This window comes from Sarcophilus harrisii, chromosome 1 (genome assembly GCF_902635505.1).
Source record: "Sarcophilus harrisii chromosome 1, mSarHar1.11, whole genome shotgun sequence".
Lineage (NCBI taxonomy): Eukaryota > Metazoa > Chordata > Mammalia > Dasyuromorphia > Dasyuridae > Sarcophilus > Sarcophilus harrisii.
The window spans coordinates 639,187,647-639,204,672 of NC_045426.1; the positions used below are offsets into that span (position 1 = coordinate 639,187,647).

The 17,026-nt window shown below is 38.1% G+C and overlaps 1 protein-coding gene across 1 annotated transcript; it reads right to left on the reverse strand.

The window, feature by feature from the left end:
• Positions 1-9,982: 9,982 nt before the first annotated feature.
• LOC100913481 (mitochondrial inner membrane protease subunit 2) lies at positions 9,983-12,549 on the reverse strand. Its single transcript, XM_012542009.2, has 2 exons — positions 12,028-12,549; positions 9,983-11,206 (listed from the first exon to the last, which is right to left on the reverse strand). Exon 2 carries the CDS (start codon positions 11,186-11,188, stop codon positions 10,661-10,663), a length of 528 nt encoding a protein of 175 aa, XP_012397463.1. The 5' UTR covers positions 11,189-11,206; positions 12,028-12,549; the 3' UTR covers positions 9,983-10,660.
• Between the last annotated feature and the right edge of the window lie 4,477 nt (positions 12,550-17,026).

Below are 17,026 nucleotides of genomic sequence, written 5' to 3' on the forward strand. Positions count from 1 at the left end.
TTTTCCCACAATTGTTCAAGATCTACATTTTTAAATAACCATATATATTTTTTAAATTATACTTTCCTTTTTTTCTTTTTGTAACATGGATAATAAGGAAATGTGTTTTGCATGACTTCACATGAGTATCATATTGCTTCCCTTTAACTGAAAGGGGGAAAAGCTGAAGGGAAAGAAAATTTGAAACCCAATTTTAAAAAATGACTGCTATAAATAAATAAATGAACCAAAAAAGGAATAATTAGTTTTGGTGTAAAATTGATTATGGGATCAGAGTCCTTGTTTTAAGTTTAATTTTTTTCATCTTCCATATTTTTATTTCTGGTTTTGGTAGACAATCTTATAAGATCCAAATTGAGGATTTTTTATAAGTAATTTTTTTCCTATTGACAGGGTTTTTTTTTGGGGGGGGGGAGTCAAAATTTAACACAGAAACATATTCCTTGGGGAGCTGAGTTATAAGCTTTCCCTTGCTGGCATTCTATGAATTTTCCCCAATTTGCTGTACACTATTTGTTTTTAGTATTTTGGGAAAGTTTACTTGTTCAGTTTCTTAGTCCACAGTAACTGGATTGATTCCTTTGATACTTCCTGGAAATCAAATAATTCTGAGATTCCTTCTTTTATTTGTCCAACATATTTATTACTTTTATTTTTGTCACTTTTAAGTATATTTCCAATTGAGTTATGTAATGGGCTGAGGTTTGAATTGATGCACTGAGGTCCCAAGTACGTGAGGCTAAATAGTAATTGGGCTATACTCTATTAATATACATGATTGGATAAAGAATGGTCCCTGCCCACTCTCTGTGCAAGTCCTGATGTGTTGTATAGGAAATGACGATTTTGGTGGGTAGAGACAGAGAGACAGGAAGAGAAGCTGAGAGATTGACCTTGGATCCATACTCCTAGCTGCTGGTCGTGTGGCTACTGGTCTAGCTAGCTTCTTGACTCAGCTACACATATTGCTATTGCCCATTCTCTTCCACCTCTGATCTTTGTTCACTGAGAATAAAGACTGACGATTTTCCCCTAACTTGAATTCCTGACTCTGGCTGATTTTAAAATATGCAGTCTTCACAGAGTTATTTTCTTAGCATATTTTTCTGCTTCCCCTGTGCCTCTTCTGAGTAGCACAACACTTTATAAATCCTTATTCAGCTAGTTCCAATTATCTTTAAAAATTTTTTCTTATAGATTTACAAACTGCTGAGTTTCTTATCTTGTGTGATTCTTTAGGTACAGCCATTTCCTCTCAATTTTTGGGGTGACTAAATCTATTTCCTTCTTTAATCACATGCTTGTGACCATTTTTTTTGGGGGGGTCATTTCCTTTTTTATCCTGTTATCTATGCCCTTTTTGGTATTTCATCTTATGTGCCTGATCTTTGGCTCAGCATTAAGCAAGCTGTACCTTTCTCATAGACCACATTTAATTTCCCTTCCCTTGATCAGGATTTCCAATCTGTAAACCTGATATCACCATCCAGCTGGAAGAAAAAGAAATAATATGGTTCCAAGATAAGCAAGATCCTCAAGAAAAGATCACTAGAGATTCTTACGGATTTGAGTTGATGGCGGGGAAGGGAGAAACTTTTTGGAAATTAAAGAAAATAAGAGTACATCCCATTTGTGTACTGGTGTATACCAGGAAATGACAACATGTGATTTTTCTTCAATAATGTGTACTTTTGCATTTCTGAATGAGTCCTAGACAGACTAGAATGGCAGAACTACTTCCTTGTTGTTTTTTTCACATGGTCTTCTAGCCAAATTTCTCTTTCTCTCTCTCTCTTTTTTAAAAGAATCATTTAGCTCTCTGCTTATACTTAATCTCCTCTTCTGGTTATCATTCCTATGGTAGTGGTCATCTAGATTCTTTCTTTCTCTTCTCCATACTTAACGGTTTGTTTTGTGGTACTTTCAAAGTAGCTTACTTATGTTTTACATTGGTCTCAATGTAATAATTCTGTTTCTTCTATAAAAATATGTTCACAAGCTTTTTCGTTTATTTTTCTCCAGGACAGATATCAGGATGAAAATTTTACCTTAAGCTTAGAAATCCCTGAAAAAACAAAACAAAACTGAATTATAGAGAAAGCAACACCTTTGAACAAGAAAGCAATTTAGTGATACATATGAGACAACCCATAGGAGTTAATCAGACTAAATCCATTTTGCAACATCTGAGTACTGACAATTTTCTATAAGAATCAATCAATAAGAATTTATTAAGAGCTGCTATGTGCCAAGCACAACCAAATGGGAGAGATACCAAGAACATAGTGAATCCAGTAAGCCTTTCTGTGAGAATTCAGAAATTATTACATATCAGAGGTTTCTACATGAAAAAAAAATTGCCATAAATGTGCTACATGTAGACTAAATTTTTCAGTGTTCAGCTTTATACAGTATCAGAGAATTCATAATGAAGAAAAAAGCTATGAATGTCATGACTGTGGTTAAGTCCTTCTGTAGAAAAATTTCACATTGGAGAGAAACCATTTAAATGTAATGATTGTGGTAAAACTTTTAATAAAAACTATTTTATTGAACACCAGAGAATTCATACAGGACTGGGGAGAAATCTTATAATTGTAACAGCTGTGATAAAGTCTTCCATTTGAAGTTAAATCTGAACTCTCAACATGAGTATTATCATACTAGAGATAAATCCTTTTATGATGATAACTATGGGAAAATTCTCATGTAGTTCTCAGTTCCTAACAACCATATTGGAGAGAATGTCTTTAAGGGCACTCCTTCTGGAAAGGCCTTAAGCAAGAAGGTAGGACTTGTTAAACACAGCAAAACTCATACTGATGAGAAATACTTTTGGTAAAACTCCTACTGAAGGCTTTCCCAAACTCATTATGCTCAAATGGTTTTTCATCAGTATGAACCACAATTATGATATTTAAAGGGCTACTTGGTATTTATTCAACATTAAAAAGTTCACACCCGAGACAAGCTTTTTAAATGTCATAATTGTTATAATGCTTTTTAGTAGAAGATCAGAACTTGGAGATCATTGGAGGTTCATAGTGTTCAAAGACCATTTGAGTGTGATGAGTATGGGAAAGTTTCCAGTCAGAATTTGGTCCTTATTTAACATCAGAGAATTTATACTGGAGAAAAATCTTTCTAAGGTAACAAATAAGAGGAAGCTTTCAGATCCGAATCATATCATGCAATAATCATAAAATTCATATTGGAGAGAAATCATATGAATGTAATTAGTGTGAGAAATCTTTCAGTACGAGTTCCTAGCTTAATCGACAACAGAAGATTCACATAGGGGAGAACTGTAGGAAAACTTTTCATTTGGCTTGTTCGACATTAGGGAATTCATGATGGGAACAAGTCTACAAGATTCTAAGGAAACTTTTCTTTCTTTTTAAAAAATAATGAAAATTAATAATTTTAATATTATAAATGATAATAATTTTTCAAAATATATGCATAATTTTCAACTCTTGCAAAACCTTGTGTTCCAAATTTTTCCCCTCCCTTCCCCTTCCCCCCCAAGATGGCAAGTAATCCAATATATATTAAAGATGTGCAATTCTTCTATCCATATTTCCACAAATGCTGCACAAAAAAATTAGATCAAAAAGGAAAAAAATGGGAAAGAAAACAAAATGCAAGCAAACAACAAAAAGAGTGAAAATACTATGTTGTGGTCCTCGCTCAATCCCCACAGTCCTCTCTCTGGCTGTGAATGGCTCTCTCCATCACAAGACCATTAGAACTGGCCTGAATCATCTCATTGTTGAAAAGAACCGTGTCCATCAGAATTGATATTATATAATCTTGCTGTTGCCATGTATAATGATCTCCTGGTTCTACTCACTTCACTTAGTATTAGGTCATTGACGTCTCCAGGCCTCTCTGAAATCAAAGGAAACCTTTCTTACCTTAATTGTTTCTTCCTCAATCCTGGGCATGTTGCTCTGTACTTGGTATGGCCTTAATATCTGTTGAGTTGAATTTGAGAGTGTAAAAATCTTCACTCAGAGTTGTAGCCTTATTCAGAATAAGAAAATTCATATTGAGTAAAAGCCATGTGGATATAAAACAGGAGGCAAATTCCTTATTTGCCTATCATTTTTCACTTAACATTGAAGAAGTAAATACCTAACTCAATTTGTATATGTAGTGCTTAATGAGACAAGAGAATTTTTGTGTACTAAAGTCCAAATCCCAAAATTAATTAGTAGAAAAATCATCTGCAATGATTTTTCTAATTCAGTATTTCATTCTATTCAATTCTATACCATCTGTATCATAGCAAAAAAAGATAATATGCTTATTAAGTAATTAAAAACTGATTGTGTGAATCCTTAAATTACGGGTCTTAATTATAACACCTGAGAATCTCAGAAGTCTCTTAGCATGATAACCAGTAATCATATTAAATTGACAAATTCTTTTAACACTCATGGGTATCATTTATCTATGCTTATTTACTAGAGGGGAATCCAACTCAACCTTTATGTCTAATTGAAAACATGATTTGGAAAGAAAAACCTCACACCTCCTTAACTACAGAACTTAACAAAAGGATCCTTTTCATGAACTGAAAGGTGATGTCATCTTTGGTGATATGCAGATATCTAGAATATATAAAAGTATTAGGATCATCTTAAATTTCATGTGTTAAGTGTGGGGAAAGAAGGAAATTAGCATTTCTATGTTCCGCTTTTCAGGTATCTGAATATCCAGAAAACATCCTAAAACTCAACATTTCCAAAACCAGACTTGCTATCTTTTCTACACAACCTCTTACTTTCAGTTTTCATTAAGGGCAAAATCCATCTTTCTAGTACCTCAGGCCCAAAACCTAGAAATCAGCCTTGACTTCTCATTTTCTTTAATCTTCCCTATCTAATTTATTGCCAAAGTTCTCAAATATACCTTTCTCTCCTCTAATACTGCTACTAGTTTAGTGAAGGCTCTCATCCCTTCATTCTTGGATTACTGCAATAGTCTGCTGCCTCATCTCTCTATCCCTTCTCCCATCTATCCTTCATGCAGTTGTCAGAGTGATTTTCCTAAAGCTCAATTCTAACCATATCACTCCCCTAAATAAGATCAAGTGGCTCCCTATCACCTGCAGGATCAAATACAAAATCCTCTGATATTTAAAACTCTTTATAACCTTTGTTGTTCAGTTGTTTCAGTCATGTCTAATTCTTTGTAACCCTATTTGGGGTTTTCTTGCTAAAGATACTCAAGTAGTTTGACATATCCTTCTCCAGGTCATTTTACAGATTAAGTAACTGAGGCATATTGGGTTAAATGACATGCTCATGATCACATAGTAAGTGTCTAAGATCAGATTTGAACTCAGAAAGATGATTCTTCCTGACTGCAGGTCTGGCTCTATTCACTATATTCATGTAGCTGCCCCTTTATAACCTCTCCCCTTTCCAGTTTTTTATGCCTTACTTACATCATAAAGTGATGTTGACCCTTCTTGCTATTTCACAACCACCAAACTCCATTTCTCAGCTCTGGGCATTTTCTCTGTCTCCCATGCTTGGCCCTTATTTCTACCTTTTGCCTTCCTTAGCTTTAAGACCCAACTAAAACTTCATCTTCTACAAGAAACCTTTCCCAATCCCTCTTAATTCTTATGCCCTCATTTAAACTATTTCATATTTATTCTGTATCTAGCTTGTTTGTAGATATTTGCTTGCTTTTTGTCTCTATTAGATTGCGAATTCCTAGAGGACCACAGACCATGTAGATATGAAGTTTATTATACCTCTTTATCTTCTGTGGGTTAAACATTCTTAGTAGATTGTCAGAATGATTTCTAGTCCCTTTGCTCTCTTGGTTTTCCTCTCCTGGACATGTTTCTGTTTGTCTGCTCTTTTTAACTTGCACTTGGAATTGGAGAACACAATATTCCAGATGTCTGACCAGGGCAGGGTAGTATGGGAAAATCACTCCCTGATTCTAGGCACTATAGTTATATTAATTCAACCTCAGATTACATTAATTTGAGGGGTTTTATTTTCTTACCTTTAGTCATTGTTGATTAACCCTGCATGTGAATTAGCTCCTTAAATAAGTGAATCCCCAGAGAAAGGGGTGGAAGTATCAAGACCGATATTTAAGGAATGCCAACCACTGACAGATGGCCAGAAAAAAGAGCAGAAGCTTTGATAAAATCTTAGTACCATAGAATGGCAAAAGTGAAAAAAGCCTTAGTGACCATCCATCCAACCCCTTTAAAAGAATAAGAAATGTTTATAAGAATTGCACATGTTTAACCTATATTGGATTACTTGCTATTTGGGGGAGGAGAAAAGTGTGGAGGGAGGAAGAAAAATTTGGAACACAAGGTTTTGCAAGTATGAATGTCAAAAACTTTTTGCATGTATTTTGAAAAAATAAAAAGCTATTATTAAGAGTTAAGGAAATTGAGACCCAAAAAAGGGAAGTAATATCAAAGAACCTGTAGCTAGTAAATAGCTGATAAAGGAATGGCATTTAAGTACCTCTCTTCCAAGCTAGTACTGTATCTATTACTTGCCGCTTCTGGCAAGGTAGATCCAAAAAGTGGTCAATGAATGATTAAGAAACCATACCCTAGAGAATACAGCTAGATGCCAATTAATACAAATAAGGAATCCTCAGAAGTGGTTACAAATTTGCATTACTTAAAGTTCTAATTATATAAAGTATGTAATTGACTGTAACCCAGTGGTATATGCAGTGTAAATTTGAATGTAACCACTTCAGGGGGGATTTCTATTCACAATAATTAGAACTTGGATATAAAAGACACAGAGGTTCCTGGTAGCATCTAGTAAAGCAAACTGAGGAGAAAGGTCTATATGTGTATTGAATCATTATAATTAGTTATCTCTCTTGGAAAAAATAGACTGGAGCAAGATTGTCCAGTAGTTGGTAGTGGATAGTAGAATTACAGGAACTGAAGAACCTGTATGGAATTTAACACTAGTGCAACAGGAAGAGTGTTGATTTAGAGTCAGAAGCCCTGGGGTTAAATCCTGATTGCCTTTTGCTAGTAGGTGACTTTTAAGAATTAATTCAAATTCACTAGTCTCAGTCCCAACTATAAACTAAGGATTAGACTAGATCTATAAGGCCCTTTTTGTCTATAAGGCTCTTGCTGGGTCGAAATCTATGGTTTTATGAAAAATTTACCAAAGGAGAGGATGTTTGAGCTGAAAGAACTCGGAGACTAATTTTAATTCATACTTTAACAGGAAGCCTGTAATGTCCAGGCCAGCTTTCTCGAGGGCCTTGAGATCAGCCTTGGTCTCAGCAGAATAATCACCACAAGAATAGTCAGGAATAAAGTCCAAAGTCTTTATAGTCTCCTTCAGTCTCCTAGTCTGAACCAGTCTGCTCCACAGTCTCAATCAGTCTAGTTCATAGATTGTCTGACCCAGTTTCCTCCAGCAGTCTACCAATCTGCCAGTTTCAACCAGTCTCCCCCTCAGTCTGATTTTGTCCCCAGTTTAAATACCCCATTATAATTATATCATTACAGTATACTGGATGTGTGAACTAGAGAACCATTACATCACCATGCTAAGTACTAAGTATATATGTGAACTAGAGAACCATCATCTCATCAATTACACTCAGTTAACACCTTGTTTCAAGTATACTTCTCCAGAGTTCTGGCCCTCTATGGAAGCCCCTTTATAGAATCCCGATTTAAGTCACCCTCCATTTGAAGACCTCCAGTAAAAAGAAACTTACCATCTCCAGATAGTTATAATTATCTGTTCTTCTTGAGTATATGGGTGAAGAATGACTGAAGTTGTAAACTTGGATGACTGGCAGAAATATTGGTACACGTGAAAGAAATAGTGAAGTTTAGAATTGGAATAGGTTTGGGGGTGCAAGATAATCAGTTTCATTTTATATAGAATTCTAGTTGCTTATGGTATATCCAAAAGTTAATGTCTTATCAGTACTTTGGTAATGTATGACTATAGTTCTGAAAAGCATTGGTTTGCAATACCCTTGTTCAGGGTGACTGGCTGGCTTTAGGTCAAGTGGAAGAGTTCACTCTAGCTTCTCTCTTCTCCATGTGTTTGCTGGCGCCACTCTATTACTGATATAACAAGGGACTGAGATAGTTCACTGATGCCCAGTGTTTCTGAGCAGTGAAGCATGCAGTCTGATGCAATATGGACTTGGTCATACACACGGATTATTTCCTGGCCTATGAAGAGCCTTCAAATTGGCCACTGAACTGAAAGCAAGTATTATCAATTGACTGCTAGTGCCACGTACACATTCACAAGACACTAACTGGCCAAGGTATTCCCTCTTTCTAGAGTAATACTTGTGCTACCAGCTTCTAAGTGGGGAAAGAGGCCTTGAGCCTAATCTTCCCCACAGATGGATTCTGTTCATTTTGTTCTCTCCTGTTTTCAATTGAAATACTGAACGAGGCTGTCATTTGATGAATTTTGAAAGGACAAAATAGCAAGCTCCATATTGAAGGAGCTGGAATCTATATTAGGGCTAACAAGAAGCTGAGAAAGGATGAGGCAATGGCAAAACCCTTGCTTACCCCAGCTTGAAACACCTACTCATGCAGCAGCTAAACAGCATTTGGAAGTGAACTTATGGGAGCAAATGCTTTGTAGAAACTACTTTGAATCTACTCTCCCCAGGACCTGAGGTAGGCTAGGGAAATTTTTGTAGTTCTATTCCTCCTATGTAAATACTGTTTGTAAAAGTTAATATCGTTTGCTTAAATAAAAGTGGGACTTTAATTACTGGTGGTTAACACCATATATAATATAATATAATATATAATATAATAGATTGAGGGCTTGATCTGATTACATTAGAGAAGAATCACTCTGATTCTTCAGGGATGCCCCTGGAATTGTAATGAAAATATGTGTACATCCCAATTCATCAGTATGTGTATCAGTTGGTCAGAAGACCAATGATTTCCTCAAGGACTGGTTGATCCTTCAAATGCTGGATGCCACAGCACCCTGGGGACCCTTGAATAATTATCTGGACAGAAAAAATTCTTTAGAAATTTATCCAAAAATGGCCATAAAGGCAAATATTAAGTTTATATGTTTTAATGATCCTTTCAACCTTGCAGGGTGTTATCTGTCCTAAGGAGAAATTGATCTATCCTGATTTGGGACAGCTATCTTTTAACAGACTGCAAGTTCCCTTCTGGCTACTAGAGGATACTAAAAAACTCAGCAAACCTAAAAATCTGAACCACTTCTCCAATCACCACTAGTAGTACTTGTAGTGTTGAAAATTTTTCTCCTTGTTCTCAGGCTAGGAAATAAAATCCTAATTCCAAAATATGGAAATTATTGTCTTTTGGTACTAGCCTCCCAGCCTTTTAAGTAAGTGACTTGTCAGTTATCTTCTTCTGGCACCCACAGATTTAGACACCTCATAGCAGTTCATTTCAACTTCATAATGTTCCCAGAGTAAAAAGTAAAAGTAAAATGCACTTAGTTTCCTCTGATAAAGGATAATCCTTGCTATCTCTTCCTTTTGGATGGATCCATTTTCCACTTGGGTCTTTAGTCCCAAAGCACTGACACCCAAGGTATATAAAGAAATGGGAAGAAAAAGACTTTCCTTACCTGTCAGAGATAAAACACTCCACATGTCCCCTTTGCCTCCTCCCATCAAGGACATGAGCAGGAGTCATCTTAGTTTATTTAATCTTTTGATTCTGGAATCCAAAAAATCATGTCTACCTAAGTTATCCTCAGGCCCTATATATCCCTGCTGCTGCAAAGCTTTGCCTTGGCCCTGTCACCACAGAAGGTGCAGGGAGGGATAAAGCCAATGATTCTGACTTCACCTTCATGTCATTCTAAATTTTACTACTACTGACTCTACTTACACAACTGTACTAAGCTTTTGTATTCATGTTTCATTACCCACTACTTTTTTTCTTGTGTATATATTTTTAAAAGAATTTCATTTAAATATCTTTTTAAAAACATCTCCTTTATTTCCAAATAAAATTCCCCCCACTTCTAACATAGCACTCTAGATTTTTAAAAAACATTTTTTTTTTGGAGAGTTTGCCTTCTGTCAATATGCCTTTTTAGGACTAACAACTCCTTTTTTCCTTTTAAAAAAGGAATCATTATATGTCAAAGTTCACTATTTGTTTTCTAACCAGTGAATGTTGGCAATTAAAATCACACTTCATCTGTGTCACTATTTCTTCACATTCAAGCTGAATCATGCATGAATTATTTATTTGATGAACATGTTTTCATCAAGCTTAACAGTTCAGGAACTTTTATCAGCTAAACCCCGATTTAAAAAATCAACAATCAACAAATTAAGGAAAAAAGTATACCCAACAATTCAATCCTATATGACATATGGAAAAGCCCTGAAACAATCACTTTTTTTTTTTTTGGTACTATGCTATCAGGACCTTTTAGTACAAGTACTCCAGACAAAATACTATGTAACATACAATAGTTTCATCTGGAAAAAAAATCTTTTGCTTCAATATAAAACCATAGGATATATGAATACTCCATTTGTAGCCTCAACCAACACGTGCCCTGCCTTTTACAATTCTTTTTCTCTGCCTTCCATTTATTTTAATATTGTCTTTCTAAGCAAAGAAGCCATGCAAGATGCAAGGAGGTCACTTCTCTTCAGTCTGAACTGGTACACGCTCTGGAGGGAGAACAGATTCCAAACGCTGCCAGCGCTCTGGAGGCCACAGAATATGGGTGGCATGGGCATGCAGAAGTCCAAGGGCAACTGGCCCAAAAGCATTACTGTCAAAACTGTGTCCGTGGTGATCACCTTCCACCCACATGTGGCCACGTGGGACTTTCACATACCTATTCTTATGCCCTATTGTTTTAATAATGTCTCCTTCAAGAGCAATCACTCTTTTAATGATCTTCTGCTCTGGGTTTTTGGGAGATACCAGTGACACGATATCACCACGCTGTACTTCGTAATTCCTAACTTTCCAGTGATTCAAAAGCACGACATCAGATGAATGGCTCCCCCCTGGATTCAAAGAAGGCTGCATCGAAGCTCCTTCCACTCTTGCTACACAGGCCACTTGATCTAAGAAAGTTACTGTTACAGGCACAGCAACAAAGAAACCTTTCAAGAAGGCCTTCATATATCTTCTCCCAAAACCTTGCGCCAGCATCATTACTTCCTCCTGCTCTTCCTTGGAAAGAAGGAGAAGTAGTTATTTTTGTGTCCCTTTCCAGGAATATAGCTTTGTCTTGGGGGAGGGGATGGAAGTGGGATGTCACACTTCCCTCTTCCTGTATATCAGAATTGTTTTCCTTTGGGTCTTCAGAATTTCATTCTTGAGAGCTTTTCATTGCTCCTGGGCTGACTTTGTAGAATTTTAATTCATGGAATCCTGCCTAACCTTTGAAATCCGCTTTCTCTAATCTAGAGCATTTATCAGATTAGGTTCAATTTTGTCTTCTCTCATCAATTCCAAGATGGAACTGTTACTGCCTCCCTGAAGCTCCCAACATGTCTACCCCAGCAACCTAGTTTCTTTCTTGGTTAGAATAAGGTCCAGAACATCAGTTTTCCTTGTTGGATGCTCCAATTTTTAAACGGTGACATGATCATTAAGGCAAGCCAAGAAATTTGGGCAGAAAGACAACAGAAGCAGGTTTTTTCCAGTAGATACTCATTCTTTATACCTCTCTTCTCCTCCTGCTCCCTCCTCTCCCCGTTCTCCCTCCACCCCTCCCCCTCCTTTCTCCCTCTACTTCCCCTCTCCTAAATCAGTTTCATTCCTTCTCTCTCCTATTCTCTTTCCCCCTTTCCTTTCCCATTTCCTTTTTTCTGTCCTTTTTCTTCAGCTCTCCTCCCTTTCTCTTTCCTTTCTCCCTTATTCTCTCTCCTCTCCTCCCTTTTCGGCTCGTGGCTCTGCCCCTTTTCTCTTCTCCCTCCTCTTCCCTCCCCTTACTCTTCTCTAGTCCCCTTAGACGCCCCGTTCCCCCCAATCCCACTTAAGTTTCCTACTTTGTAGGGTCCGTTCGCTCCCAGTGCCCTTCAGACCACGAGACGGGTTACAGAGGCACCGAATCTTCCCTGCTTCCCAGAGCGTCGCCGGAAGTGCTACCGGAGCAGGGCGGAAGAGGGAGAACCCTGAGGCCGGATCTCGGGAATCGTGTCATTGGGGGAGGCTGGCGGGGTCTCTGGCTCCTAAACAACCCAGGTTGCGCGGCGAGACCTTGCTCTGAGCAGACAGAGAATAATAGTCTTTTTCCCCAGCTCAACTCACGGGGCTCACGGACCGCGTCTTCCGGTGGGGGCGTGGCCTGTGTGGGGGGTGATCCGACGCCCCCGCCCCGGCTCTAGTTCCTGCCGTTCTCAGTCTCTTCCTCTTCTGCAGGGGCTTTTAGATGAATCCCGGGCTAGGGCTCCCCGCCGAATGAGGGGCTCCCAGGGATCGGAGGGCCATCGGAAGTGTCAGTGTCAAGGGCATCATCAAGAAGCTGAAGAACCCGCCGGGCTTCATTCAGCTCCCTTCCTGAAAAGTGCTTCTGGGAGGCGCAGAGCCGAGGCTTGGGGAGGGAAGGGGACGGGGCTTGGCTGTCAAAGCGATCGGGAGTGCGAATCGGAATGGAGAAAATAAAGTCCGATTTGGGTAGAGCTAGAAATCCAAAGAATGAAACTTGTGATTGGGGGCTTCTTCCTTCCCTCCCTCCTGCCTTCCTTCTTCCCTTCCCTCCCTTCCTCCCCTCCTTTCCTCTCTCCTTTCCTTCCTTTCTTCCTCCCCTCCCTCCCTTTCCCCCCTCCTTCGCTTCCTCTCTTCCTCCCTCCTTTCCTCTTTCCTTGTCTCCTTTCTCCCTCCCTTCCTTCCTCCTGCCCTCCCTTTCTTCTTTCCTCCCTCCTTTCTTCCCTCTTTTCTTCCTTTCCTTCCTTCCTTCTGTTCCCTCCCTTCCTTTCTTCCTTCCTCCTTCCCCAATTTTTTTCCTTCTTTTTTCCTTCCTCCGTTCTTCCTTCCCTCCCTCCCTTTCAGATCACCTATAATCATACCTTAATACTTATATTTATCTCAATCTTTTCAACTGAACTAACTCACCTGAAGCTCTAAGAGCTTCTTTATATATGATCGGTGTGATATATATATATGATTATATGTATTTTATATTTAAATATATATATGATTATATATATTTATATATGATTTATATATGATCTCCCAAAGGTTGACTCTGAGGGAGGGATTAAGAGAGGTGTGAATTCACAAAGTTATAAAGTTAACTTTGTGAATCTCCCATACTTGTGAACTCTAACGTGTGAGCTAATGTGTGAATTCTTAAAGGTGCAAACACAAGCATTGTTTCTATCAATATTAGTGACTTATCACCTTGTAAGGATTCACTCTAAGGTGTGAACCAATAAGCATTGTATCAATTCCATTGAGTTAACACTAGGATTCTAACATCTCCCTTGAGTTATCACCTTGTTTCAAGTTCTGGCTCATAACAGAAAGAAACCTAGAGTCATAGTTGGCATGCTGAATGTGACTCAGGTAGTTCCATTTAAAAATAGCACAATATGGAGCTGCCTAGAAATAAACCTTCTCCTCTACTTTATAATAATAAATAAATGTTTTATCCTGTAGTGCACATAGTGGTTGGAATCTATACTTGATTGGAAATGCTATTTTTAAAATTGGCACTTCTTAATTATTATGACAGAATGTCTAGATGTGGATGATTTTGGGTTTATCTTTCATCTGCTGCTAATTCAGTTTTATCTTCAGATTATTTAATTTAGAACCTTCTCAGTTGTCCTCTATTCATCCTCACTTTCCCTAACTCTTTATACTTGTAAACTACATATCATCCTCAACTTCTCATTGTCTCTCATTTTTCTGTGTTCAATTGACATCTGTCCATTTCACCTCTGCAGAATCTCTCAAATACTCCTTCTCTGCTCTCATATTGCCAGCCACCTTGGTGAAGGCCTTCATCACCTCATGTTTAGATTATTGCAGTGACCTCCTGGTAGGTTTATCTGTCTCAGGTCTCTCCCCATGCCAATCTATCTTCCATTCAGTCACTAAAAGTGATTTTTTCTAAAGTATAGATCCAACTACATCACTCCTCTTCTCAATAAGCTACACTCACTCCCTATTACTTCTAGGATCAGATGCAAAATCTATATTCAAAGCCTTTCATAACCTAACTTCCTAATACTTTTAATCTCTACCTCTAATCTTCTTATACTATATTCCCCACACATACTATCCAGTAACACTAAACCAGGCTTTTTTCACAAACAAGATACTCCATCTTTGAACTCCAGGTATTTTGCTTGTGGCTTTCCTCCTTCAACTCTGTCTCTTAGTTTCCCTGGCTTCCTTCCAAATCTCAGTTAAAATCCCATCTTCTAATGACAAATGTTGGAGGGGATGTGGGAAAACTGGGACACTGATACATTGCTGGTGGAATTGTGAACGAATCCGACTATTCTGGAGAACAATTTGAAACTATGCCCAAAGGGCTATCAAACTGTGCATACCCTTTGATCCAGCAGTGTTTCTACTGGGCTTATATCCCAAAGAGATATTAGAGAAGGGAAAGGGACAAATGCAAAAATGTTTGTGGCAGCCCTTTTTGTAGTGGCAAGAAATTGAAAACTGAATGAATGCCCATCAGTTGGAGAATGGCTGAATAAATTATGGTATATGAATGTCATGGAATATTATTGTTCTGTAAGAAACAATCAGCAGGATGATTTCAGAGAAGCCTGGAAACATTTACATTAACTGATGCTGAGTGAAATGAGCAGAACCAGGAGATAATTATGATGAGGTTTGAATGTCCTCAATTCCTGGTGATCATGAGGTTAGTAGCAATAAGAGAGTTGTTAAAAAATATCCCCTTTAATTGGCTGCAGGTTTAAAAGTGAAAGAATTCACTTATTCCTGCATCATGAATTGCAAAATGCAAGTTTATTGTTGGATAGAAATCAGTTTGTTAAGAGATTGACTTCTATAGTGGTAGAGTTCTATTGGGGAAGTGGAGTTTTACGCTGAGAGAATCATTGGGCAGAATTCTAGCAGCTGAGCAAGCTACTTTAGGCCTTCTGCAAGGAGCTGAGCCACAGGAAGCTATTATATTGAGTATCTTGGTGGGGGGTTGGGACAGCCTGAGCTGATCAGACCAGCATTTCTCAATTGAATGAGAATTTAGAATTTCTATGGGAGTTGATTTGCCCTTGGATAGTATTGCTTCTCGGATCCTGGGAAGATGGGTCCTGTCTCTAGATTCCTTGGAGCCTGGGAGATCCTGATCTCTGAAGGAGACATAATCTCAGAGTGATAATCTTAAAGGGAACAGTTTCCCTCCTGCTTCAAGATCATCAAGGGGGAGAGAGAAGATGGGGAGACAAAAGGGAAGTTTGCCCATGACTGGCTCTCAAGTGCCAAGGAAGTGAATATTATAGTTAATATATAACATAATAATATATATGGTTAGATAGAATGGAGGATCAGGAGAGATCAGTGTTGTAAAAAACAAAGGAATTGAGTATTTAGGAGAAACACTTGGTATATTACCTTCAATAGTCTTTTGCTAAAAATAAGAGAATTGCATATGGAGGTAACTGTGAGGAGTTTGAATTTCCAAACTGAAAAAACTATTGGATTTAGTATTAAAGAAATCATTGATAATTGAAGATAACAGTTTTAGTGATACACTAGGATTGTAAGCCATAATGAAAAGTAGGTGAGAGGTGAAGGGGAAGCAGTGAGTGTAGAAAACAATTTCTATGGGTTTGGCTATGAAAAGGTGAAGAGACATAGAATGGTAGCTTGAAGAAAATAGATAAAAATTCATCACATGATGAATTTTAAAGATGGGGAAAACAGGCATGCTAATGGGCTGGGGTGAAGGAACCAGCAGATTGGGAGAGATTGAACATGACAGAGAAGGAATGACCAAAGGCAGAAGCTCCCAAAAGAGATGAGAAAGGAATGGTTTCAAACTTAAAAGTTGAAGACTGATCTTTGCAAGAGGAAGGGGCACCTCTTTCATAGAGACTGGAACAAAGAAGGATGGGAGTGAAGAGAGGAGTTTCCAGGCATGGAATAGGAAAGAGTTCATAATGGCCAACTTGATCTTTCACTAAAGCGTATGTTGACGTTCTTTGCAAGGAAGGATAACATATGAGGATGGTAGTTGTATTAGAGGGAGCTTAGGGGAGTCAATGGTGGACTAGCTTATGTTAGAGAATGGTAGAAGTCTCTTGACTAGACCCATGATTTCATTAATTTAGAAAACTCCAAGTGAGAAAACCTCCTGTACAAATGTAAAAGTTACAGACCTAAAGGACTGCTTGTGACAATGAGAGAAGACAAGTGACCTCCCAAATAACCTTGGACCAGAATCCAAATTTTTGTAGGTCTAGCTCTTTATTTACCAAAGCATAGTATCTCTCATTCAGAGTATTATACAAAGTTCTTCAGGGAAGAATAAAACATTAATTTTGTGACCTTATTAAGCATCACAGGAGTAAGAGATGAGAAGTGAGGGGCGAACCAGGATTGGAATTTTGTTAGGTGTGCCCAGCAACATGACAAGGGCACAAGGGTGTAGGACTGTTGAACTATAGGGTCACAGTGTGAAGAGAGGAAAGTTAGTCCATCCTGAAAAGATGAACTCGAAGGGCAGAGGAGTAAGAATAGATTTGGAAATGAGAGAGAAGTCAAAGGAGAGGAGATTTTGATCATGGATGTCAGCATAGAGGTAGTTACAGTTATGGGAGTGAAGGTGCCTGAAAGAGAGGCAAGATATGTATTTTAGGATTTCTTTTCTTGTTTCCCTCTCTATTCAATATGATAAATGTGAATTTGGCAGTTTTTTATTGCTGTGGCACTTCCATAGATAGATCCAAACATCACTGGATACCTGTTCTGTACCAGGATCAGCAGCAAAAAGGGCACAGTGGTTACAGCACTAGGCCTGAAGTCGGGAAGCACTGAGTTCAAATCAAGCCACATATA